Raw genomic sequence first — 25,978 nt, 5'->3', positions numbered from 1 at the left:
AGGTAAACCACAAATATCTAAAGAGAAGATGTGTCTTGTAGACAGCTTCCATCATTTTCAATTTAGTCTTCATGTGCTAAACTAGAATTGAAGGAAGAAAGCACACAGTAAGCACCTTTTAACAAACCAGCTTCAACGGCTAGCATGACAGTTGTTATAGACACTGCATGGCTACCTCTGGTCCTGCAATTGCCACCTCTTGAGCACCTGATGAGGCAGAGGAGGGAACTGTGTGACCCTTCAGAGATCGTTGGGGTGCAATTCCCAACATGCCTCAACTTTGGCCAGCAATGTTCCACCCCTGCAATAAAGGGTGCATAATCAGAATTTCAAAAATGTAACTCCATTGAAAATAATCTTAGAGTTAAGCCGCCTTTCCCTATCATGGGCTATGTTCCATACAGGATTAATCTGTCGGGGGATCCCACAGAGTGAGTAAGCAGGGAAAGGCAAGTTTTGTTCTCTCTGTGTCTGTGCCCAAGGTCACCAAGGAGGTTTTTTTTTATAGCCGAGCAGAGATTCAAACTGTGGGCATTCATGCTACATATATAAACAAGTTTGAAACCACTGTCAGATATCCCAGAATGCTGGTTTGCAGACTGTGAGACTTGTAACTTAAAATGTTACTTTCCAAAGACATGTAAAGTGAGACTTGTTTGGTTGGTTGCATTAAATAGGAGCACTTCTGTTAGAAGTGTGAATACTCTGCAACACTGTGTCACTTAAATTCGGGTGGCTGGTCTTGTGACACTGCTTTAAAGTAGTATATTCTTTTATCATTTAGGACAGTGGTTCTCAACCTGTGGGTCCCCAGATGTTTTTGGCCTACAACTCCCGGAAATCTCTGCCAATTTACCAGATGCTAGGATTTCTGGAGTTGAAGGCCAAAACATCTGGGGTTCCACAGGTTGATAACTACTGATTTAGAATGAAGACTTGTGGTTTTGCCCCTTCCAGTTACAGTAGAGTCTCACTTATCCAACACTCACTTATCCAACATTCTGGATTATCCAATGCATTTTTGTAGTCAATGTTTTCAATACATCATGATATTTTGGTGCTAAATTCGTAAATACAGTAATTACTACATAGCATTACTGCGTATTGAGCTACTTTTTCTGTCAAATTTGTTGTATAACATGATGTTTTGGTGCTTAATTTGTAAAATCATAACCTAATTTGATGTTTAATACGCTTTCCCTTAATCCCTCCTTATTATCCAACATATTCGCTTATCCAACGTTCTGCCAGCCCGTTTATGTTGGATAAGTGAGACTCTACTGTACTTCCAACTTATGATGACCCTAAGATGATTCTATTGCAGTGTTTTCTAGGGCTGAGAGTATGTGATTCACCCAAAATCACCCAGTGAATTTCCATGTCTTAGTATACAATTGAACGGTGGTCTGACCAGAGTCGTAGTCAGACATTCAAACCAATACAAAAAGTGTTTTTTTATAACCCCAAGTCAGGTTGCGCTACAATTACACAAAATGTAGTTGTTATCAGTTGGTGAAACAAGTAATGAACATAGTGTACAGAGTCTGAGTTTCTCTAAACAAGCGATACTGAAAAGGTTCCAGGTGGATGCTGTTAAATAGTCTGCCTGAACTTTGAGGAATATGGGACTCCGCCTGCTGGATGCTAAGGGAAAATGTATTCCAATTTGAGCTAGGGCGCTAGAATCATAGAATCATAGAATAGTAGAGTTGGAAGAGACCACATGGGCCATCCAGTCCAACCCCCTGCTAAGAAGCAGGAAATCGCATTCAAAGCACCCCCGACAGATGGCCATCCAGCCTCTGCTTAAAAGCCTCCAAAGAAGGAGCCTCCACCACGGCCCCGGGGAGAGAGTTCCACTGTCGAACAGCCCTCACAGTGAGGAAGTTCTTCCTGATGTTCAGGTGGAATCTCCTTTCCTGTAGTTTGAAGCCATTGTTCCGTGTCCTAGTCTGCAGGGCAGCAGAAAACAAGCTTGCTCCCTCCTCCCTATGACTTCCCTTCACGTATTTGTACATGGCTATCATGTCTCCTCTCAGCCTTCTCTTCTGCAGGCTAAACATGCCCAGCTCTTTAAGCCGCTCCTCATAGGGCTTGTTCTCCAGACCCTTAATCATTTTAGTCGCCCTCCTCTGGACGCTTTCCAGCTTGTCAACATCTCCCTTCAACTGTGGTGCCCAAAATTGGACACAGTATTCCAGGTGTGGTCTGACCAAGGCAGAATAGAGGGGGAGCATAACTTCCCTGGATCTAGACGCTATTCCCCTATTGATGCAGGCCAGAATCCCATTGGCTTTTTTAGCAGCCGCATCACATTGTTGGCTCATGTTTAACTTGTTGTCCACAAGGACTCCAAGGTCTTTTTCGCACACACTGCTGTCAAGCCAGGCGTCCCCCATTCTGTATCTTTGATTTCCATTTTTTCTGCCGAAGTGAAGTATCTTGCATTTGTCCCTGTTGAACTTCATTTTGTTAGTTTTGGCCCATCTCTCTAGTCTGTCAAGATCGTTTTGAATTCTGCTCCTGTCTTCTGGAGTGTTAGCTATCCCTCCCAGTTTTGTGTCGTCTGCAAACTTGATGATCATGCCTTCTAACCCTTCGTCTAAGTCGTTAATAAAGATGTTGAACAGAACCGGGCCCAGGACAGAGCCCTGCGGCACTCCACTTGTCACTTCTTTCCATGATGAAGACGACGCATTGGTGAGCACCCTTTGGGTTCGTTCGCTTAGCCAATTACAGATCCACCTAACCGTAGTTCTGTCTAGACCACATTTAACTAGTTTGTTTGCCAGAAGGTCGTGGGGGACTTTGTCGAAGGCCTTACTGAAACCCAGGTAGGCTACATCCACAGCATTCCCTGTATCGACCCAACTCGTAACTCTATCGAAAAAAGAGATCAGATTAGTCTGGCATGACTTGTTTTTGGTAAATCCGTGTTGACTATTAGCAATGACCGCATTTGTTTCTAAGTGTACCGGACTATAGTTAGCCAGGAAGCAATAATAATAATAATAATAATAATAATAATAATAATAATAATAATAATAATAATATAAAAATAAAAAAGATGATGATTCATTGGAACTTATGCCTCAAGTACCACTTCCCAGCAGCAAAGAACTGGTGGGATCACAAACCTGCAAAAGTATTGGAAAATGAGCATGCAAAGATACTGTGGGATTTCCGAATCCAGACTGACAAAGTTCTAGAACACAACACACCAGACATTACAGTTGTGGAAAAGAAAAAGGTATGGATCATTGATGTTGCCATGCCAGGTGACAGTCACATCAACAAAAAACAACAGGAAAAACTCAGCCGCTATCAGGACCTCAAAATTGAACTTCAAAACTCTGGTAGAAACCAGTACAGGTGGTCCCCGTGGTGATCGGCACATTGGGTGCCGTTGCAAAAGATCTCAGCCGGCATTTGGAAACAATAGACATTGACAAGATCACGATCTGCCAACTGCAAAAGGCCACCCTACTGGGATCTGGGCGCATCATCCGAATAATACATCACACAGTCCTAAACGCTTGGGAAGTGTTCGACTTGTGATTTTGTGAAACGAAATCCAGCATATCTAACTTGTTTGCTGTGTCATACAATAATAATAATAATAATAATAATAATAATAATAATAATAATAATAATAGGGTTGGGAGAGACCCTTTGGGCCATTGACTCCAATCCCGTTTCTGCCTTTGGGCACCAAAAGCACAAGCAAAGCACCCCTGACAGATGGCCTCCCAGCCTCAATGTTAATAATAATAATAATAATAATAATAATAATAATAATAATAATAAAGAGGGTTGGAAGAGACCCCTTGGGTCATTTAGCCCCACCCCCCTTCTGCCTTTGTGACACGGGGGCCACATAAATGGTTTCGATGGGCCTCATGTGGCCCCTGGGCCTTAGTTTGGGGACCCCTGATTTACACAGACAGCCACCCACCTCCACAAACAGCTATAGTTCCCACTGAGCAGGAGACACCAATAGACATCCCTCCACTGACATGGAGATTATAGTGAACACCATGAACATGTAGCCCAAACCTTCCCAGTGTCCTCCACACCATTCTGCCCCCCACCCAAGTGAACGTTTTCATGCGGGGACAATTTCATCCTAGATGTTCTGTTTTTCCTCCAGAATGGACATCCCAGGCTTCCTTAATTTGCATGACCTCACCCACTGCCTCTACCTTAACCCTTTTCTACCCTTTCCTATGGCACACAGTTAACAGAGGAATTGATCAGCAACTGAACAAGAGGTTTGGTGGAGAATTCACCATAATTTGTACTTAACCTACATCCAGGGAGCACTGTGAACCCAACCAACGACGAATCTGGACCAAACTTGCCACAGATAATGGGACATGCAGTACCTTCACTGATACTGTGAACCCACCAACAATGGACTGGGACCACACTTGGCACAGAGAAGCCCCATCACCAAATGAACATACTGCAAGGGTTTAGGGGAACTGCCCTTTGTTTCAGGAGTTGTAGTTCACTTGCATCCAGAAAGCACCAAACCCAACTGATGTAAGAACTGTACAAAAATTGGCACACACACCCAACATGGCCAACTGTGCATACAGGCCTGGTTTGGTGGTGACTGACCTTGGATCTCAGAGTTGTAGTTCAACCTTATCCAGAGAGTCCTGAACCCAGCCAACGACAGATCTGGACCAAACCTGGCACACACACCCAACATGGCCAACTGAGAATACTATGGCAGGGTTTAGGGGGTGATTGCCCTGGGAATCTGGGAGTTGTAGTTCACTCTTATCCAGAAAGCACTGAACCAAGCCAAGGACAGATCTGGATCTGGTAGGGAGTGGGTGTGGGGAAAGAGATATGGCTGGCACCATGCTGCATGGCTCTTTCAGCTCCTTCAGCTCTAAGGCTGACCTGAAGTATTACCTTCTTAGAACTGGAAACAAAAAAAAAACTACAGTAGAGTCTCGCTTATCCAACGTAAACGGGCCGGTAGAACGTTGGATAAGCGAATCTGTTGGATAATAAGGAGAGATTAAGGAAAAGCCTATTAAACATTAGATTAGGTTATGATTTTACAAATTAAGCACCAAAACATCATGTTATACAACAAATTTGACAGAAAAAATAGTTCAATACACAGTAATGCTATGTAGTAATCACTGTATTTACGAATTTAGCACCAAAATATCACGATGTATTGAAAACATTGACTACAAAAATGCGTTGGATAATCCAGAATGTTGGATAAGCGAGTGTTGGATAATTGAGACTCTACTGTAACATGATCCATGAAGAGAAAAATAAAGGGATACAAAGCCAGTCTGAATTAGGTTCAACCCTTTTAAGATAAAGGTCATGGAGAGAACACAAAAGCAAACTGCTCATTTTAAGGAGAAAAAAAAACATCATCATCATATGGATTGACAAATTTCTGACTATAGGCACAGATCCTGTTGATGCCCACAACCTGTGGGAAAGAGCTAAATATGTTCCTGTTGAGGAGCATCCTACCTAATTAAACACAGCACTTTGTGTGCTTATATCAGTTTGATTTCACTATGATATGACCTGCCTTTTAGGGGTCACTTTCCTCACCTAGAAGTTGAGAAAAACAATCAAATGGCAGAAAACATCCCAGCAAATCTATGAATTTAGAAAGAGCAGCAGTAAAAGTTCACAGCTCCTTAATATGAACTGAATGGAAGAAAGACATATTTCAGGCTCTCTTAGAGCAATGATTATGAGGCCGTATATATTTCCTCAGGAAAGGAGTTCCACAGCTACTGAAAATAGTGAGCCTCAAGGGGCTATAAATACGGTACTATTTTTCAAGCAAGATTCTTGGGAGACGTGGGCAGGAGAGGAGGGGTTTCAAGCTCACCCCAGAACAATTCCATGAAGCATAATGGCACACTTTTAAGAAGAAATTTATAATATACTAGCTGTGCCCGGCCACGCGTTGCTGTGGCCAAGTCTGGTGGTCTGGGAAATAAAGTATTGAGGAATTGGTGGTAGTGAAGGTAAAGGGTAAACGTTTTCCCCTGACTCTGGGGGTTGGTGCTCATCTGCATTTGTAAGCCGAAGAGCCAGCGTTGTCCGTAGACTCCTCCAAGGTCATGTGGGATGACTGCGGTGTTACCTTCCCGCCGGAGCAGTACCTATTGATGCACTCACATTTGCATGTTTTCGAACTTCTGGGTTGGCAGAAGCTGGGGCTAACAGTGGGGGCTCTCTCCCCTCCCCCAATTCAAACCTGCGGCCTTTCGGTCCAGAAGTTCAGCAGCTCAGCGCTTTAACACGCTGCGCCATCAGGGGATATTATTTCCTAAAGGTTGTGAATATACAATATTTCTGATTGTTTTTTTTTTTGTCTCTTGAAGGCAAGTATGAATGCTGCAATTAGGAAAAATGATTACGATGTAATGGCCTTGCAGCTTTAAAGCCTGGCTGTTTCCTCCCTGAGTGAATATTTTGTTGGGAGGTGTTAGCTGGCCCTGATTATTTCCTGTCTGGAATTCCCTTGTTTTCAGAGTGGTGTTGTTTGCGATATTTTATGTGCTTCTGCTGTCTGTGGCCCTGAGAAAACAGAGGATTTGCCAGACTTTGATGATGGGAATACTTTGTTGGGAGGTGTTAGCTGGCCCTGATTGTTTCCTGTGTGGAATTCCCCTGTTTTCAGAGTGTTGTTCTTTATTTAGTGTTCTGATTTTAGAGATTGTATTGTTCTGCTTTATTATACCACATTAATTTTTATATATTCTGATTTTAGTGTTTTTGAATACTTGGAGCCAGATTGTATTCATTTTCACGGTTGACCGCAACACAATAATAATAATAATAATAATAATAATAATAGCAATGATAGAAATAATAATGACTTTGGTAATACACAGTGCTTCACTCCCTTCTCAGCTTCCTTTCTGGAAGAATCCTTTCTTGGGAGGTGTTAGCTGGCCCTGATTGTTTCCTTTATGGAATTTCCAATTTCCCTGCTTTCAGACTGTTGGTCTTTATTTACTGTCCTGGTTTTAGAGATTATATTGTTCTGCATTATTCTATCCCAGTAATTATTTCATCTTAAAGTAGAATCTCGCTTATCCAACATTCGCTTATACAATGTTCTGGATTATCCAACGCAGTCTGCCTTTTCATAATCAATGTTTTTGTAGTCAGTGTTGTAAATTCATTGTGATATTTTAGTGGTAAATTTGTAAATACAGTACAGTAGAGTCTCACTTATCCAACATAAATGGGCCGGCAGAATGTTGAATAAGCGAATATGTTGGATAATAAGGAGGCATTAAGGAAAAGCCTATTAAACATCAAATTGGGTTATGATTTTACAAATGAAGCACCAAAACATCATGTTAGACAACAAATTTGGCAGAAAAAGTAGTTCAAATCGCAGTAATGCTATGTAGTAATTACTGTATTTATGAATTTAGCACCAAAATCTCACGATATATTGAAAACATTGACTACAAAAATGCGTTGGATAATCCAGAACGTTGGCTAAGTGAGTGTTGGATAAGTGAGACTCTACTGTAATTACTACATAGCATTACTGCGCATGGAACTACTTTTTCTGTCAAATTTGTTGTATAATATGATGTTCTGGTGCTTAATTTTATATAACGATTACCTAATTTGATGTTTAATTGGCTTTTCCTGAATCCCTTCTTATTATCCAACATCCTGCCAGCCTGTTTATGTTGGATAAGTGAGACTCTACTGTATATTGATAATCTTATATTATCTGCTTAGAACTGGATTATATGAGGCCCCTTCTTCACAGCTGTCTAAAATGCACACTGAAGTGGATTATATGGCAGTGTGGAGTCAAGATAATCCAGTGCAAAGCAGATAATATAAGATTATAAATGGGTTATATAGCTGTGTGGAAGGGCCTTGAGTCTACACTGCCATATAATCCAGTGCAAATTAGATAATCTGTGGAAGAGGCCTAAGTGAGGCCTAAATCTGCCTGTCCCCTGGCTGAGTTGGTTGCTAGGAGACCAAGTGGGCAGAGATTAGCCCTCTAAACTGGCAGCAATTGGATAAAAACAATTATTGCTCTCTCTCTAATTAGGACTTTATTTTTCTTTTCTTTTTGTTGTATCAACCTAGTGGCGTGGATGATGGGTTGTGTTGACAAATTTCGAGGTTGGGGGGCCTGTAGTTTTGTCGTTTTGTGGGTCGCCTTGATGCCATCACTCATACAGAAGAGGTTGTGTGTGCACTTGTGGCACTTATAAGACTAAACCAAACTTTCCTGGATTATAATTCATTTTCTCAGATGGGTCAGATGTGATTTTTCACAATTGGGGATCAGGCCGTTTTGAAAAGACTACAATCATTCTTAGATCTCCAAGTTAAAATGGTGTCAAGCTGCATTAATTCTACAGTGTAGATGCACCCTCAGACTGGGAAGCCTCTGACCTTCCAGTTCTAGACAAGAGTGTGGAATGATGGATCAGCAACACTGACACACACATTTCCATCTCCTGTCCCAAGTTTCTTTCTTCCCTGAATTGCAGAAATGCACTTGCTTTTATTTGGAAAGTCACAGAAGTGAAGCAGGGCTCCAACCTGGGTAAGGTCTCAAAACTGGGTCAGATATGTGCACTTGCAATATTTGGAAGCATTTCCCCACAACGACTAGAAAACTATAGTTATATTTTGCCTTGTCCTCTTGTCCTGTTAGGAGACAAGATGGCGTTTATTGCTTCTGGGGAAAGCATGGGCTATGATATTGCACAGCACTTAATGCAACCATCTAACCTTTAGGAGGAGACTATCACAAAACTGTTTTGGCCAGGCAGCTTTCAGAAGAATTGCATTATGTTGCCTCCAAAGCTGAATATTGCTTAAGCTCCTCTCTATATAGCAGTGGTTCTCAACCTGTGGGCCCCCAGATGTTTTGGCCTTTAACTCCCAGAAATCCTAGCAGCTGGAGTTGTAGGCCAAAACACCTGGGGACCCACAGGTTGAGAACCACTGCTATATAGCTACATGAGAAACAGCCATTATGTGCTCTGCCAGAATTCTGTTAGGGATAAGTGCTTTCTCAAAAATAATGTCTTCTCTCACTTTCAGATTGGGAGACCGCCTTATGTGCATGAACACACAGACTTGGTACGACAGGGAGGACAGGTGCAGCAGGAGTCCAAAAGCATCTTTTACATCGATGAAGCTTGTGTTGTGGATGATGGGTTGTATAGCTGTATTGCTAAAAAATTTCAGGGCAGCACCACAGTATCTACTCGTGTTCATTTGGTTCAAGCCACACTGGCTCCCAGGAAGGCAAAGTCTGGGTAGCCACCTGTGTGACTAAAAGTCCCAATTACACTTGGGAATCCAAAAGCTAAAAAGCTGATATCAGAAAGAAAACTGGAGAAAGCTCCCATGCCATTAATGATTGTGTAGAACACCCAGGCACCCTTTTAATCTTTAGGATGTGTTTCTTCCTTTGCCCAGGTGAACTGTGGGGGCCTTACTTAGAAGCTCTGGAAATCCCAGTAACCAAAGGCACTTCAAGTAGATCAAACAAAATTTTATTTTCACAAAGTCCTTGGAAGACTTGGCACATATAATTAAAGTTGCAAATAAAAACAGTCCACTTATAAAACCTTGCAGATGTTCCTTCCTTGCTTTCCCCCTTTAGGTTGCTGGGTTAACTTCCACCAAAGGCAAAGAGGTCCAGAGATCCTCTTCACCCTAGCTCTGAGCTGCTATCAAAAGATCTATAACTATCCAAGCTCAAAGCTAGTTTTTGAGGCGAAGTTGGTAGGGCTTCCTCCAGTGGCAAAGAAATCTGAAGATGTTCTCTGCCCCAGTGCCAAAGCTATTAGAAAGAACAGGTCTTTCCCCTATCTATGCTTGGCACTGGTTTTAAAGGCAGGTCATTTGTTTGTACTTACGATGGCCTTTTCAGAGTTGGCCTGGCTTGGCCACACAAGCACATCTATGTTGTTTCTCCTTCAGTCTAGAAGGCAGAAAAGGCTTCTCAAAATGGAGCCTTCTATCCCCAGGAAAAGGGGCAGTCTCCAGAACAAAATGATACATTTGCAGGCTGCAAGCAGCAAAGACATGCAAACAGGCTAAACTATCAGACTGCTGCAGAATCTGCAGCAACCCTGGAGCAAATGCAAACAGATACTATTCCTACAACTATAAAACATGCAAACCAAACCTCTGGGCGACGGAACACTACTCGTGTTCATTTGGTTCAAGCCACACTGGCTCCCAGGAAGGCAAAGTCTGGGTAGCCACCTGTGTGACTAAAAGTCCCAATTACACTTGGGAATCCAAAAGCTAAAAAGCTGATATCAGAAAGAAAACTGGAGAAAGCTCCCATGCCATTAATGATTGTGTAGAAGAAGGAATATTAGATGTTGCTTGTCATTCAACCAGGTAACAGGCTAGATCTGTTGAAATTCCCTTTTCTACAACCAGTTTTGGTGCAGGAGCTATGTCCAGTTTTCACCCTTGCAGTCATAAGAGTTGTCTTCTCTAAAGTTACATTTAGCCTTTCTTAGTTACATAACAAAACAGCAAGAAGATGCATTTTAAAGTAGACACACACACACACAAACCTGAACATTGCAGATGAAGACAATCTTTTAAAATATTCAGTAGTTTTGTCAAGTTGTTGCAGAGCCTGGAAATCTTTTGTTTGGAACGACAGCTCCTCGCACCTCTAGCCAGCATGGCCTGGTTGGGGATTATAGATCCAATCTTTTAAAAAGCTTTCTAGCTGAGACTTGCTATTGTGGGTCTTCATTGCTCCAATTGCTCATTGGACCAGATTTTACAAAATGGCAGTCTGTCTTCAGATTTCCGGTATCTTCCAATTTTAGCAAGCCATAAGAATATTCACCAGACTACAGATCCCAATATCCTTTAGGATTTAGCCATGGCATTTCAAAGGGAATCTAGCACTATAATTGTGTAGTGAGAAAGGGCCAGCTGATCTCTATTGTGCCCTCTTGCCAGTGAAAATCCTGTTTAAGAAAGTCTGAGATCCCATCTGATCTTGAAGGGTGAGCTGAGCCCTGGTTAGATACCAGTAGGAGCCCATCAACAAATGCCAGGTGCTGTAGGAACTATTTTAGAGAAAAGAACTGGCAAACCACCTCTTGAGTCATTCTTGCCTAGGGAAACTCTATGAAATTCGTGGTGCCATCATACATTAACAGGTGACTTGAAGGCAAATGCATGTGCGCACACACACACACACATACAGACAACAGTTGGGGATGGGGGCTTGAAAGGTAATAAGGAAAATAACATGGAGAGCAGATCTCACATAAATAGCACTACAGTCAAATCTGGACAAACACACAGACCCTGCTGATATTTGTCTGTACTAAAACCATTGGGAGACCAAATCATGTAACTTCTGTCAAATTTTGCATATATGTATCATATACCTGTTTTTGAGCTATATTACTTTAATGATTGGGATGGATTCATGTGACTGAACAATCTTCCCTCACCTCCATTAAAACAAATCCCTATACATAGAGAATAAGAATGTCTGGGAGAAAGTTAAGCTTAGACTTTTCTTGACATCTAGTTTTCCAGGCAGATAGAAAGTGTTTGCATGGGGGAACAGTTATGCTTGTGAAGTTTCCCCACCATTTGAAGTTTTACAGCCAGGATGTAATATTACTCCGGGTAGTTCCAGACAGCCCCTTTAATGCGGGTCTTCCCACATCAAAAAAGGGGCTGCCCAGACAACGTTTCTGGAAGCCATTAATTCACCACAAACCAGGAAAATCCTGGTTTGTGGTGAATTAATGGCTTCCAGAAAATCCTGGTTTGTGGCAAATTAATTTGATAATAGGTTTATTTAACGCCTTCCAGGAAGGATAAACTCACTACCGGACAGCTGTCTGCAGTCCAGACAGCTGTTCTGCAATTTTCCTTACTAAATTAGCCCAGAAAACCGCAAGGACAACAACCCCCTCCCCACACCCCTTAAAAAGCATCAAAAAAGTAAAATAACTTGCCCAGCCAAATGCCAGCCCTCTCCTGGCACTTAGGAGCGACGTGCCAGGAGGAAGGGGGGGGGGGGACGAGGAGGAAAACCACTCCTGTCCCTCTCTTGGCACCTCATTCCTAATCACCAGGACAGGGCTGGCAGAAGGGAAATGCTAGACAGGTGTTTGGGTGTTTTCCTGGAAGTTACCGGAGAACGTCTAGACATCCAGCTGCAAAAGCGCGGGCTTTTGTGGCTGGTGTGTGGACTACAGTCCACCCTGACCTGGGTTTTTTAAACCCGGGTCAAAGCGGACTTTTCCACTGTGTGGAAGCACCCTCTCTCAGTGAACCATCTTTATGTCAACTAACATGAACATTTGATCTATTGCTGAGAGAGATTTCACATAGGACAGTACTCAGCCTTTCCTCCTACTTGGGTTAGGAAGGCCTCCACTGGAAGTTGACATTTTCTGTCACGAAGACCAAATGGTGGAATTAACTCCCACCCAATCAATGATTTTTTAATAAAAAAGTATATACTTAAGGCAAATAGCAGGTAACTGCATTCATGTAGGTTTAGGCTACATCCAGAGATCTTGCAAAATTAAATCTGAAAATGCAAAACACAGTCCTTGGGTTGTGTATTAGTAAGTATAAAATTCCTTTATTCTAATGCAAAAACAAAATAACTCTCCAAATGTGCAAATCAATTGATGTATGTTTTGGTTTAACAGTTTTCTGAAACATTAATGACAGAGTAGGTATATACTAAAGGCAGAAAGAATCAAACAAAATCTAGTGAAATTAACCATGTTATAAGTCTGCTTTCAAATGTAGGATCTGAAAGGTTCAATTTTAAAAAAAATGTGTCTAACTGGTTCTATGTTAATTCTATACTATTACTATCAACTTACTAAACTAAATACTTTTGTGCCTTATTTTTGATGCTTCCCTTGAATCAAAACAGCATACAGAACAGGAATTAGAGTAATCGAATCTTAGAACCTTCTGAAGCATTGCATTCCACTGATGAGGCCTCACCAAAATATTGTTTTAAGTGTGGAACAGAAAAGGGGCTCAAAGTGCTACATAGAAATGTGTATCACGTCAGTGGAGATGGGGAAGATGTGTTCAGGGTCACCACTGAGCACCCTGTACATCAACTCTTCCTTCACCCGGTGAGCTTGTTCTCTGAGCTGCGACTCTTTCTCCAGGGCCTCACGAAGTTTCATGACCTCATCAGAGAGTTGCCTGTAAAACAGAACCAATGCTGTGATAAGTTACTTTGAAGACTATAGTCTTTGCAGATTTCACTTTTGCAATTTTGATTATTCATGGATTTGATTAATATGTTATCTCTAGGAATCTCGCAGTCCTCCAGTGTGATTCTAAGGTCCACTTCTGCCAGACATTCATCACAGAATTGCACTAGAGAGCTCAGAGCAGTGGTTCTCAACCTGTGGGTCCCCAGATGTTTTGGCCTTCAACTCCCAGAAATCTTAACAGCTGGTAAACTGGCTGAGATTTCTGGGAGTTGCAGGCCAAAACACCAGGAGGCCCACAAGTTGAGAACCACTGGTTTAGAGACAAGATTTCTCAAATTTAAAGGGTGTTTTTTATTTGGGATTCTTCTACTTTTGTGAGGCTTCTGTACCCCTAACCCCAGTGAATGGGGAGAGATAGCTGTACAGTTGCCAGAATCCCCCTGCTAGCATGGCCAGTGGGATATATGTACACAGAAAGTTGTCAAAGGCAGCATCCAAGGTCCCACTGCCTAAGGCAGACAGGATGGTCCCTCCTGTTTTCTGCAGCCAGAGCCACTGAATTATTTATAAACAACTTTTCTAGAAGTTTATCTCGCCCTCTTTCTAACTACCTGGATCCTTCCTGGTCCTATCTTGAGTAGGATCAGAGATTAGACCTTGAACCATCTGCATGCACAGCACATGTTCTACCACTGAGCTATGGTCACTTCCCTAAATAATACAGGGCAGTTCTCAGAAATGATATGGTAGATGTGAAAAGAGAGAAAGGAGCCATTTGAACTGGAACCTACACTACGGATTTCACAACAGGGTGGAGCACATCAAATGCCTTTACCAGGCAAATATGCTTAAAAATAGCCTGAAACCTAGTAAAGTTTAGCATTTTTTCCAGTAATGCTGATTACAACAATCCTCTTCAAATATTTGGGGAAAACTTCTCCATTATTTATCAGAACAAACTGACATTAAATGCTGCACAGGAAGCAGATGTTTTTGAGATTCTTATACGGTGTTAGAAATTTTTGCTTCTACTTTGATTGGTTTTTTGCTATCTGTGACAGCTATGCTATCATTGCTGCTTCCCTAATCTAAATAGCTTGCATACCCAAATCAAGAATAGTGAATCTGGTCACCCTAAAGTTTCCATTAGTCCCTTTTCACATGTATTTCTATAGCCCATCTCCCAAACCCTTCACAAAGGTATAGTATGCCAGAGATGCATGATGCAGCTAAAGACAATGCCTTGTCACTGTTATGTGATTTTGCATCTGCACATGAAGCTCTTCATTCTTCTGCTGAAGAGTTTTCACTTCCTCCTGAAGCAACAAATTCCGGTCCATCTGTAAGATACTGTGGGCACACAAAACATCCAGTTATCTCAAGAGAAAGCACAGAGCCACGACGCTTTGTTAAAATTTGAACAGCAATAAGGATATTCCAGGAAAGCAACAGTGCTCCTAAATCTACAGACCTTCAAGATGTAGAGTTTGGATGCGTTGTCCTCTATAGGAAGCCAGAGAAGACTGGGACATCAATATGTAGCATCTATTGAAAGGCAGAGCTTGGAAGCATTACTGTTTTGGATTACATTTCCCATAGGGCCTCACGGTTGACACCTCTCTGCTATAGTCAAAGGGAGCTATAGTAAAAAAATTGAGCTTTTCCAAGTCCAAGGGAAGATACAGCACAAGGGTTTCCAATTTCACATGTGTTTACTAATGACTAGAAAGATTTATGAAATATTAATAAATTCAGCAAACCCACCACTGTTTCGAAGTTAAATAGCTTTTCGTCCATATGGTGGATGCGTGCGTTTTTCATATGAATGAGAAAATGCAACCTCTCTGCTTCCTGATGCCAGAACTGGCTGGGACTCTCAAAATTCTAGAAAACAAGAGGAGGGATGTAAACATGCACCCTAAAACAGAAGGCTGACACTAACCATTTCACATTTTTACACTAACGTATGTATGCAAGCATGTATGTATCTAACGTATACATGCAGGAACCTAATTCCACCCAGAGTCTCACTGTCTCTCTATCAATATATTAGTGAGAAACTGCATCTTATAGCCTATGTCAGGGAGTAAATCCCACTGAGCTCAAGGAGGGTTCTCACTGTAAAGTAGTGTGTATATGTATTGCTAATTAAAAGTACTAATTTACTCGTACAGATAGATTGCTTGATGTGCAAATGTATGCATGCTTGCTCAGAAGCAAGTCCCTATGAGTTCAACTAAATTAATTCCCCAGTTCCAATGGATTTCATTATACTTATGGTCAGTATCAAATGACTACTCAGAATAGGGCTGGGGAACCTTGGGTCTTGTAGATGTTTTGGACTTCAGCTACCAGAAGCATCAGGCAACCTTGCAAACTGTGAGAGCTGTAGTCCAGATGAAAGCCAAGTACTTGGCTTGCTGGCCAAGTCTTCAACTAAAAATATGTGTGTGTGTGTGTGTTTTAATCTATCCTCCTTTTTTCATGGTCAGGAAGCTTTGGTTCCTTTCAGAAGGCTTCTTCCATATGTTGAAACATGGGTTCACATTCCAAAATATCTATTGGAAGAGTCTTAGTTGAATGCATCAAGATTATCCCTTCAACGTTCAAATTTAGGGTATGCGATCAGCAGGGAGGTATCACTAATATGTGTAGTTATGCTCCTCCTTCAGGCATTATTTGAACATGTGAGAGGGAAGTGTGTTTGTGATAAAAGGAGGTAGCATTGCTCCTCTTTTCATAAACAAAAGATTCTACACAGTAGATCATGTCTGGTTTTGCTCATGGCACCTGGATGTACTTCTTATAATTTCTGCTCAGGACTGACTCCGCTTGTTTGATTTTCTCTTCAAAAGACTTCACCTGGGAACTCAATTTGTCTATAGTCTCCTGGAACAAGAAGATGAGGCTGAATGCATTTGCACAGATCCACTCCTCTACAGAAACATGCATCATTCACTTTGTCCCTAATCAGGCACATACCATGTCATAGAAAACTCAGAAGATATGCTATCAGAAAGCTAGATAAGTGCTTCTCTAACAAATCCAACAATGGAATTGGTAAATAAGAGACAAATATGACCTAATTCAGATTAGGACAGCCGTGGGGAAGTAAATCACTAAAGCCTCTCTATGTTCTACATCAGGACATTGAGCTACACAGCTCAATGACCTGCTTTTTTACTTCTAAAAACATTATTTCAACTGCTAATTGCAGGTGTGACATTTTGTCTAATTTCTCCCCAATTTAGGAATGAGGACTCTGTCTCCAAAATGTTTTGGCCTACAATTCAGAACAGCATCATGCCCAACATAGTCAATAGTAAAAAAACTACGATAGTTTGAATCCAAAACATCTTGGGGGCCAAAAGATCCATATCCTTGCTCTAAATAGAAAACATTTTTGTTATTTTAATTGCCATCAAATTGATGTAGATGTATGGCAGCCCTATGAATAAGAGATCTCTAAGAGCTTGTTCATCAACAATTCTGTTCAGATCTTGCAAACTCAAGGCCTACTTTATCGAGTCTATCGATCAGTAATGCAGTCTTCCTCTTTGCCTTCCGCTTTCTACCTTTACCAAGCATTATTATCCTTTCTAGTGAGTCATGTCTTCTCATGATATGACCAATATACAACAACCTCAGTTTAATAATCTTGCTTCCTAAGGAAAGTTTTTGGACTCATTTGTTTTTTTAGTGGTCCATGGTATTCACAAAACTTCCCCCTAAAACCACATTTCAAATGAAATTAAAAACTGCCCATACAAATTTAACAGAAATAAATAATACACCAACTGCTATCTGATAGATTCAGCCACACCAAGAGACCAATTGTTTAGGGCAGTGATTCCCAAAGTGGGCGCTACTGCCCCCTGGTGGGCGCTGCAGCGATCCAGGGGGGCAGTGATGGCACCTATTAGGAGATGGGGGCAGGGGAGGGGGCAGTGATGGCACCTATTAGGAGATGGGGGCAGGGGCGGGGTGGGGCCTCTTCCCAAGTGCCGGAGACAGGGATGAGCCCCTGAGGCGCCTGTTAGGACACAGGGGGCGGAGCTAGAGGAGTGGGCATGGCTTCTTCCGAAGAGCCCAAGACAGGGTTGAGAATCTATACCTCTCCTGAGGCGCTTGTTGGGACACAGAGGATGGAACTAGGGAAGGGGGCGGGGCCTCCTTCCAAGAGCCCGAGACAGGGCTGAGCCTCTATACTTCTCCTGAGAGGCCTTTTAGGACTAAAGGGCGGGGCTAGGAGCGGGGCCTCTTCCCAAGAGCGTGAGACAGGACTGAGCCTCTGTATACCTCCCCTGAGGCGCTTTCTAGAACAAGGTGGCAGGGTACAGAGGTTCAGCACCATCAGGCACATGGGAAGAGGCTCCGCCCCCTCCTCTAGCCCCACCCCCTGTGTCCTGGCAGGCACCTCAGGACAGGGATAGAAGCTCAGCCCTGCCTCAGAGCTTGTAACTCTGCCCATCCCAGTCCTGGCTGCACATTTGTGGCCCCGTCCACCTCCCCCTCCCAGCCCTGCAACTTGGACTAGGGGAGAGGCTCAGCCCCACCCACCTCTCTAATCCACACTCCCTTTCCAAGGGGCACTGAGTAATATTTTTTCTGGAAAGGGGGCGGTAGGCCAAATAAGTTTGGGAACCATTGGTTTAGGGCTATTTGTTTATTTGAGTGGATTCATGAAATTGAGGGGATCTTCCAGAATCATTCTGCAAATGCCTACAAACTTATGGCAAATTCATGGGTTCCTGGTGGGGGAGAGGGCAGTGCAGAAGTCATTGCACCTCAGCCCCCATCCCATGGGGACAAGCATTGCTGCTGGCTGCCCCCCCCCCCCTTGCTGGTAAGGCAACACGGGAAGGCTCCCATGTTGCTGCTTCCTCTCTTCTTTTGGCACAGAGCCTGGCCAGAAGTCCATGTGCGTCATCTAATGGGTTCCATGCTGAAAGCGGAGAGCAAGTGATGGGCAAATCGGCCCTTGTGCTGAGGTGGTTAGTGTAGCTGGAAGAATATACACTGTCTTTTTTCTGATTTTTGTGTGATACTGAATTGACTTAGAAGTTTTCTGCCCCCTTGAAGCATAGGAAGGAGCACCTGTAAGGATGACTTCGACTTCTCATAGGATTTCATTAGGAAATACCTCTCTTGGTCATGTACTTTCTCAAGCTCTGTGGAAAAAACACCAAACAACATTGAAAATGAAGCAAGAAGGAACACAACAGCTTCTTTTTACATACATAAATGTTAGCAGTGTCAGAGTTCGTAAAATTATTTTTGGAGTAATATTTCTAGAGGCCCTCAGCTATCATGATCACCATGTGCTAGTAGGGAGATCTAGAGAGCTGGAATTAAAAAAAATACAGCCAGACCTCCATATTTGTAGGGCTCAAGGGAATAGGACCCCTGAGAAAGTGGGAAAACTGAATAAAAAACTGCTTTTTAAAAACCCGAGTGAACACCTCTCTAGGAACATCTAGATTCTCCACTGTGACTCTATGATCAACTTCCAGAAGAAGTTGATAATAAAGTCACACTGGAGGACATGGAGATTCCTAGAAAGGAAATTTTAAAGAAACCCACAAATAATCACAATTTCAGCTGCCTTTGAAAGCCCAAACAGCTGGGACAAGCCAAACTTTCTTTGAGAGGGTATTACACAGGTGGGCTGTTACTACTGGAAAGCCCTGTCACATATCTACACTGAAGTATCCAGACATGCAGGACACTGTGGTAGAAAATGAATAGTCCTACACAATATTCCCTCAGAATACAAAGGTTTTTAAGTGATTTTGGAGAATTATTTTGTGTAGAAAAACTCATCAAGTTTTTATGCAAAATCCTGTTTTCTGCTCATAAAACCCATTTTCTGGAAAGGAAACAGGATTTATGTGCAAACAACCTTGTGTTTTGCCATTAATTCCATGAAAGATTTGAATATAATTTCATTAAGATAAGAAGTTAGTGGGATGACATTAATATTTTCACCATATGTTTTTAATGTGGTGGGAAGTCCATTTTATTTTTTAATTTTATGGTTATTGTTTTCAGATAAGAGATTGTACTTTTAATGGGTGTTTTAGTGAAATAGGTGATGTACTTATAATCATGGACTTTACAAACTGTATAATGATACTCACATTTTTGAAAAAAAGTTAATATATAGATTAAGAAAAAGACTATAAGGAGAAAATTTCATAAAAATATCACTGGTTTATTTTTTGTCCCATTGTGGTTTCCTGTCAGGAAACAGATTTTTCAACCTGGGAACAAATATGAATACACTTTCCACTCATACTCTGAATATGTTACATTTCTTGAAGATGAATTCAGAGGAAAAGAATAGACCAGAGATCTGAACAGGTGAATTTATAGTTTTAACTATATTGCTGCTACTGCTGATGGAGATCTCCAGAGGACATAACAAATATAATGAGGCAAAGTTTGGGGAGAATTGAACATAGATATGGGCTACCTACCAGGAAACAGGAACAAGGGAAAATATATTTACAATATTTTTCATACAGTGGTCACATATATTGCTGGTGTTTTTGTGTGCCTTCGAGTCATTTCTGACTCACAGTAAACCTATCAAAGGGGTTTCTTGGCAAGATTTGTTAAGAGGGAGTTTGCCATTGCATTCCTCTGAGACTGAAGAACCTTCTACATAGGCCCAAAGCCCATGATAATGAGTTTACCTGAGACGTCTAAACGATGCCTCAAGTAAACCCGGATTAATCCAAAGTAAACTGGGTCTTCCCAGTTTACTTCGGATTAATTAAACACATCAACAGATCTGGATCTTACTGAAACATCCAGGTCTGTTGAGGTGCTGGGCTTGTGGAAACTGACTTCCGGGACTGCATTCCATGATCCCTGGGGCCAATCTCCACTGCCATCCCGGTTCTTTTGAGGTCCTGGAGCCCGAAGGAGCAAGAGGGTGCTCCCTCCCAGCCCCCCATTCCTCCCTCAGAATTTACTGGAGGGACTTGCTGGCAATGCAAGCCCCTCTGCAGAGTCCTCCTGATGCTTGGAAATGACATGTCAGGATCGGGGGGGGGGGGGGGGCGAGATGGCCCGGGATGGCATCTAGGCACTAGCCAAGGGAAAGCCAGAGATTGTGGGAGGGGGTGAGAACTCAAACCCAAGAGGAAGCAGGTTATTTTAATTGATTTGCCCAAGATCACACAATGGGTTTTCATGATCTCTCGGAGTTTTAATCCAACCCTCAAAGTACTACACAACGGTGGCTCTCAGGATATATGTACTGGCAGACATAGCTAAGTTCTGAGAAAAGAGGAACATGATGGGAAAGGTTGTGCATGCACATCCTTTAAGTAATATGTCTCTGAACAAATATATCTGTAACCAAAGCCTTTGTAGTGGTCATGAAAATATTACTCAAGAAATGTTCAGTAGTTAAGCTGCTGCTGTTTCTGCCACAACTTTCTGTGCTTCCATTTTCTGTGGTAAACAACTGGGGTTTGGTCACTTGCCAGTGATTATTTCTTCCCTTCCACATCTGTTTCCCAGTTACTTGAAACACAACCTCCTATGAAACTGAAAAAAAAAGTCTCTCCTTCCATATGCATAATGCCAGAAACAGCCATGGTGGTGGGGTGAAGCACAAAATGGAAATCCCAGAGAGAGAAATAAGGGAATTCCTGCAATCATCAGTGCTAGAACATTAACTTTAAGTCAACTGAGATAAGCATCAAAATTGAGTTTCAAATAGACTTAATATTTTACTGTGTTTTTTTGTACACATGCATCCAAGTTGTCTCCTAACTTATGGTGAGCCCATGCATTTCATAGTGTTTTCTTAGACCAGTGATATACTGTGGTGATTTTGTCGGTTCCACCCAGTGAATTCTAGCGTACAGCACCTGGTATTCACTGGTTGTCTCTTCTCCAACTACAAATTAGGGCTGACCCTGCATAACTTCCAAGATAAAATGGGATCTGGTGTCTTCAGGATGTTTAGATTCAATCTTTAGAGCAGACCAAACAAAATCAATTAAATCAAGTTAGTCAAGCAGAACTACTCTACATACGGCTAAGTTTGGATCAGATCTATTTATCTCTGGAACCTGATTTCAAAACAGCAACTAGGGATTGCCTCCTGCTTTTCATTGTTGTTGTCTTAACAAAGGCTATGCGACTCTGAATTACTGTTAGCCATATAGCCATTAGTCAACATGGATATAGCCAACATACATCCATACTGTAACAGAAACTATAATAGAAATTCATAATATAGATACATTATTTTTAAAAGGCTCTAACCTCCAAGTCTCTCATCCAGTTTTCTTTCCAGCAAATTATACCGCTCGGAAAGCTCCTGCCTAAACTCTAAATCCTTGTTCTTTTTTACCTAGAAAAGAAAAAAGAAATAGCATGAAATGTTACATTGCTAATACTAAAAATAGCAGCCATGTTGGTCTCAGAAAGTCTGGGAGTCTGAGTTTTGCAAAAGCAACTTTCTAACTCCAATAACTACAGATCAAAGATTCTAACTAGAGATGGAAGGATATCCAACATGTTTCCTGCCAGTGGAAAGAAAAATGAATTTGAACAATTTGCACAATTTTCTCCTGGCATTCAACATTCTAATGTGTTCGAAAGATTCCAAAATTGGTTTTGCTATTTCTGCCTTTCAGGAAAGAGGGCTAGTACACATCTAGCACCTGCTGAGTTTTCTCAAGGAGCATTTCTCTCCACTACTATAAAAAACTGACAGAAGAAAAGTAAAGTGGGGAAGATTTTGTGTTATGCAATTTGACTTACATAAAGTCCCTGTCAAAAGCAGAAATCAGGGGAGAGGCAAGTCAAAATGCTGCCCGGCCAATTCATGTCACACTTGCCCTTTGTGTCCTGTTTCTGGGACACCAATCCCATCACTTTCCAGCAGAAGGTGATCGTGTCATAAATTGTCTAGGCAGTTGGAGTTTCCCAACATTCCCCATACCCATGGCAGCTGAATGCATAAGGACCTTTTCCTCCCCTGATGTTAGTTTGACCACAAGACTGAGTCCTCCTTCCCACTCTCCTTTTCCCTGTCACAGATAGAGCTCTGCTCCCTTTATACTCATTTCACCACAAGATCTGTCACTTATGGAAGATTTTCTTTAAATTTTTCCATCAACAACCCCTTTCCAACTGAGATTTTTTTTTATGGGACCCTGGGTTTATGCTGCTGCTGCTCAGTCGCATAGTCGTTTCCGACTCTTTGTGACCTCATGGACCAGTCCACGCCAGAGCTCCCTGTGGACCGTCACCACCCCCAGTTCCTTCAAGGTCAAGCCAGTCACGTCAAGGATACCGTCCATCCATCTCGCCCTTGGTCGGCCTCTCATCCTTTTTCCTTCCATTTTCCCCAGCATAGTGATCTTTCCCAAGCTTTCCTGTCTTCTCATGATGTGGCCAAAATACTTCAACTTTGCCTCTAATATCCTTCCCTCCAGTGAGAAGCCGGGCATTATTTCCTGGATGATGGACTGGTTGGATCTTCTTGCAGTCCAAGGCACTCTCGGGATTTTCCTCCAGCACCAAAGTTCAAAAGCATCTATCTTCCTTCGTTCAGCCTTCCTTATGGTCATAGAATCATAGAATCATAGAATAGTAGAGTTGGAAGAGACCTCATGGGCCATCCAGTCCAACCCCCTGCTAAGAAGCAGGAAATCGCATTCAAAGCACCCCCGACAGATGGCCATCCAGCCTCTGTTTAAAAGCCTCCAAAGAAGGAGCCTCTACCACGGCCCGGGGGAGAGAGTTCCACTGTCGAACAGCTCTCACAGTGAGGAAGTTCTTCCTGATGTTCAGGTGGAATCTCCTTTCCTATAGTTTGAAGCCATTGTTCCGTGTCCTAGTCTGCAGGGCCGCAGAAAACAAGCTTGCTCCCTCCTCCCTATGACTTCCCCTCACATATTTGTACATGGCTATCATGTCTCCTCTCAGCCTTCTCTTCTGCAGGCTAAACATGCCCAGCTCTTTAAGCCGCTCCTCATAGGGCTTGTTCTCCAGACCCTTAATCATTTCAGTCGCCCTCCTCTGGACGCTTTCCAGCTTGTCAACATCTCCCTTCAACTGCGGTGCCCAAAATTGGACACAGTATTCCAGGTGTGGTCTGACCAGCTCTCGCAACCATAAGTTACTATGGGGAATACCAATGCTTTAACTATGCGGACTTTCGTTGCCAGTGTGATGTCTCTGCTCTTCACTATTCTATCAAGGTTGGCCATTGCTCTCCTCCCAAGAAGTAAATGTCTTCTGATTTCCTGGCTACAGTCTGCATCTGCAGTGATCTTCGCACCTAGAAATATAAATCTGTCACTGCCTCCATGATTTCTCCCTCTATTTGCCAGTTATCAATCAGTCTCGTTGCCATAATCTTGGCTTTCTTGATGTTTAACTGCAACCCAGCTTTTGCACTTTTTTCTTTCACCTTGGTAATAAGGTTCCTCAGCTCCTCCTCACTTTCGGCCATCAGAGTGGTATCATCTGCATACCTAAGGTTGTTAATGTTTCTTCCAGCAATTTTAATTCCGGCCTTGGAATCATCAAGCCCCACACGTCGCATGATGTGTTCTGCGTACAAGTTGAATAGGTAGGGTGAAAGTATGCAGCCCTGCCGTACTCCTTTCCCAATCTTGAACCAGCCCTGGGTATATAGGTATATAAAATAAGTATAAAATGCAAACATTTACTGATAATAAATCAGCATTTGCAAGGCTTTCTAAACAGGCTGATTTTCCCTTTTGTGGAGTACAGCTGAAGCATTTTTTTTTTTGCAGAGTCCACTGTAAACCTGTATGTTGTTGACAACAGGTTTGTGTAAGGCATTCAGAAACCTTTTACTGTTGACAATTTTTGTGACCCTAGCATTGAGGTAAGGAGGTCCCATTTGGGGTCAGGGCCCACAGTTTAAAAAGCAGTGACCTATAACATCACTTCACTTTGTCTAATAGTAGCACTTGCTTTGATAAGTGTCTACAAAAGAGAATATAGTTGGACGGTAATCAAAACAGTAATTAATACACTAATATTGAATAGGATGACTGAACCTGGATTTTAACGTCTTGGCGAAGTCTTTCAGTCTCAGTCAGGTCAGCTTTTTGCAGACACTCCTTCTCCTGGTGTTGTTGCTGGAGTTTTGTGATCTCATTATTATGCTTCTCTAGCAGCTCTACTTCACATTTCTCTGCTCCTTTGCGTAAAGGGGTTATGTTGACTTGTTCAAAGGGAAAAAGGAGAGAGAAAAGAAAGCAGTATATGTAAGTAACTTTCATGTCCATCATCATCATCATCATCATAATCCTTCATTTTACTTTTAGGATAAAAGTAAATAAGCTTCCACAGTCGAATCTAGTAATCCTGTGCTAAACAACATTTCTATGGTATCAAATTTTGCGCTGCTCTGAGTCCCCTTCTGGTTGAGAAGGGCGGGATATAAATATGGCAAATAAATAAATAATCATACAGTAACCCAATTCTAAAGCTGCCATGGAGGGGTGTTTAAAGGTGGTTTGCCATCCATATATTTTTAACTACAACACCCTCTCAGGCTTTTGGTAATTAAAGTCCAAAGCATCTGGAGGGCCAAAGGTTTCCTGCCCTTATTTTAAGATCTTTGAGCAACCCAATTAGTAAGCTATACTTCAGTAAAAATTCCTCTGGAATGTCCTCTTTGTTGTCCACAACTGTAATGTTTCTAAGCAGGAAAGTGTGCTCTGTGTGATCACTTAGACCAATGATATTTCTGGTTGAACAATTCTAATTTGTTTTCAGGATTATTTAGTGAGAGATACATACAATACAACAATGTTGATATTAAAATCTCAGGTCATATCAGAGGTAGGCATTTGTGACAATCTAAAAGTTTCTGGCCCATCAACCTCTTCAGCCCTAGCTGAGAGATAATGGACATTACAGTCAAAAACTTATGGAGAAACTTTCTTCACTCTTGTTTTATCTAATACTAGCTGTGCCCGGCCACGTGTTGCTTTGGCAAAGTGGTGGTGGTATTGGTTAAAAATTGTGTAATTTTTATTTGACGTTATTTGTATTTTTTTTATAAATTTTATTGTAAGTTATCTTTTTATTATATTTTATTATTTTCTTGTATTATTTTTAGTTATTTTCTGTTATAGTATTTTATTGTATTAATTTTTTAGTGTTTTTAATTATTTTTTAGTGTTTTTAATTATTTTTTATTGGGTTGCTAGGAGATCAAGTTGGAGGAGCTTAGCCTTCTAACTGGCAGCAATTGGATAAAAGCAATTATTCCTATCTCTCTAATTAGGACTTTATTTTTCTTTTCTTTTTGTTGTCTCAACCTAGAGGCGTGGATGATGGGTTGTGTTGTCAAATTTCGAGGTTGGGGGGCCTGTAGTTTTGTTGTTTTGTGGGTCGCCGTGATGCCATCACTCTTTTATATATATAGATTGATTACACTATGCCTTATACTGTAAAAGGAATTGTATATCCAAATCAATTGGTGGTTTTATAACTGGCAATGTGTGGGGTTAAAATCTGCACTGTGATGTTTGCTGAGCATTGCTATGTTGGTATATGTGCATTTCACAGCAAAAGTAAATAATTATTTGCAAGCAGAAGCAGAGCAACGACCAGTTCCATAACACCACCACTCACATATAGCAGAAAAAATAAAGCCGCTTGGTCTTCTTGGTAAAAACATGTGAAGTACTTAATAGAAATATATATAT

At 41.8% G+C, this 25,978-nt stretch overlaps 1 protein-coding gene and 1 long non-coding RNA gene across 3 annotated transcripts in view; one reads left to right on the top strand and one right to left on the bottom strand.

Annotated features, from left to right (window-relative positions):
- The window catches only part of LOC103277889 (uncharacterized), a 35,900-nt gene extending 26,269 nt beyond the window's left edge, over positions 1-9,631 (top strand). Inside the window, exon 3 of the long non-coding RNA XR_001729980.2 lies at positions 9,100-9,631. This is a non-coding gene — a long non-coding RNA (uncharacterized LOC103277889). The remainder of the gene's footprint in view (positions 1-9,099) is intronic.
- Positions 9,632-12,625: 2,994 nt separating this feature from the next.
- LOC107982438 (coiled-coil domain-containing protein 69) overlaps positions 12,626-25,978 on the bottom strand; it is a 43,045-nt gene continuing 29,692 nt past the window's right edge. Inside the window, exons 3-7 of one of the 2 annotated variants that reach the window (XM_016991487.2) lie at positions 24,317-24,483; positions 21,540-21,627; positions 18,351-18,424; positions 15,018-15,137; positions 12,626-14,876 (exon numbers count right to left, since the gene is read on the bottom strand). In XM_016991487.2, the coding sequence (XP_016846976.2) occupies positions 14,838-14,876; positions 15,018-15,137; positions 18,351-18,424; positions 21,540-21,627; positions 24,317-24,483 (488 nt within the window). In that variant the 3' untranslated portion in view covers positions 12,626-14,837. The remainder of the gene's footprint in view (positions 14,877-15,017; positions 15,138-18,350; positions 18,425-21,539; positions 21,628-24,316; positions 24,484-25,978) is intronic. The other variant, XM_062970278.1, reaches the window with a different exon arrangement.

This window comes from Anolis carolinensis, chromosome 2, assembly GCF_035594765.1.
Source record: "Anolis carolinensis isolate JA03-04 chromosome 2, rAnoCar3.1.pri, whole genome shotgun sequence".
NCBI classification, from domain to species: domain Eukaryota; kingdom Metazoa; phylum Chordata; class Lepidosauria; order Squamata; family Dactyloidae; genus Anolis; species Anolis carolinensis.
The sequence above is the reverse complement of the archived record's forward strand: the minus strand, read 5'-3'. Positions and strand labels throughout refer to the sequence as shown.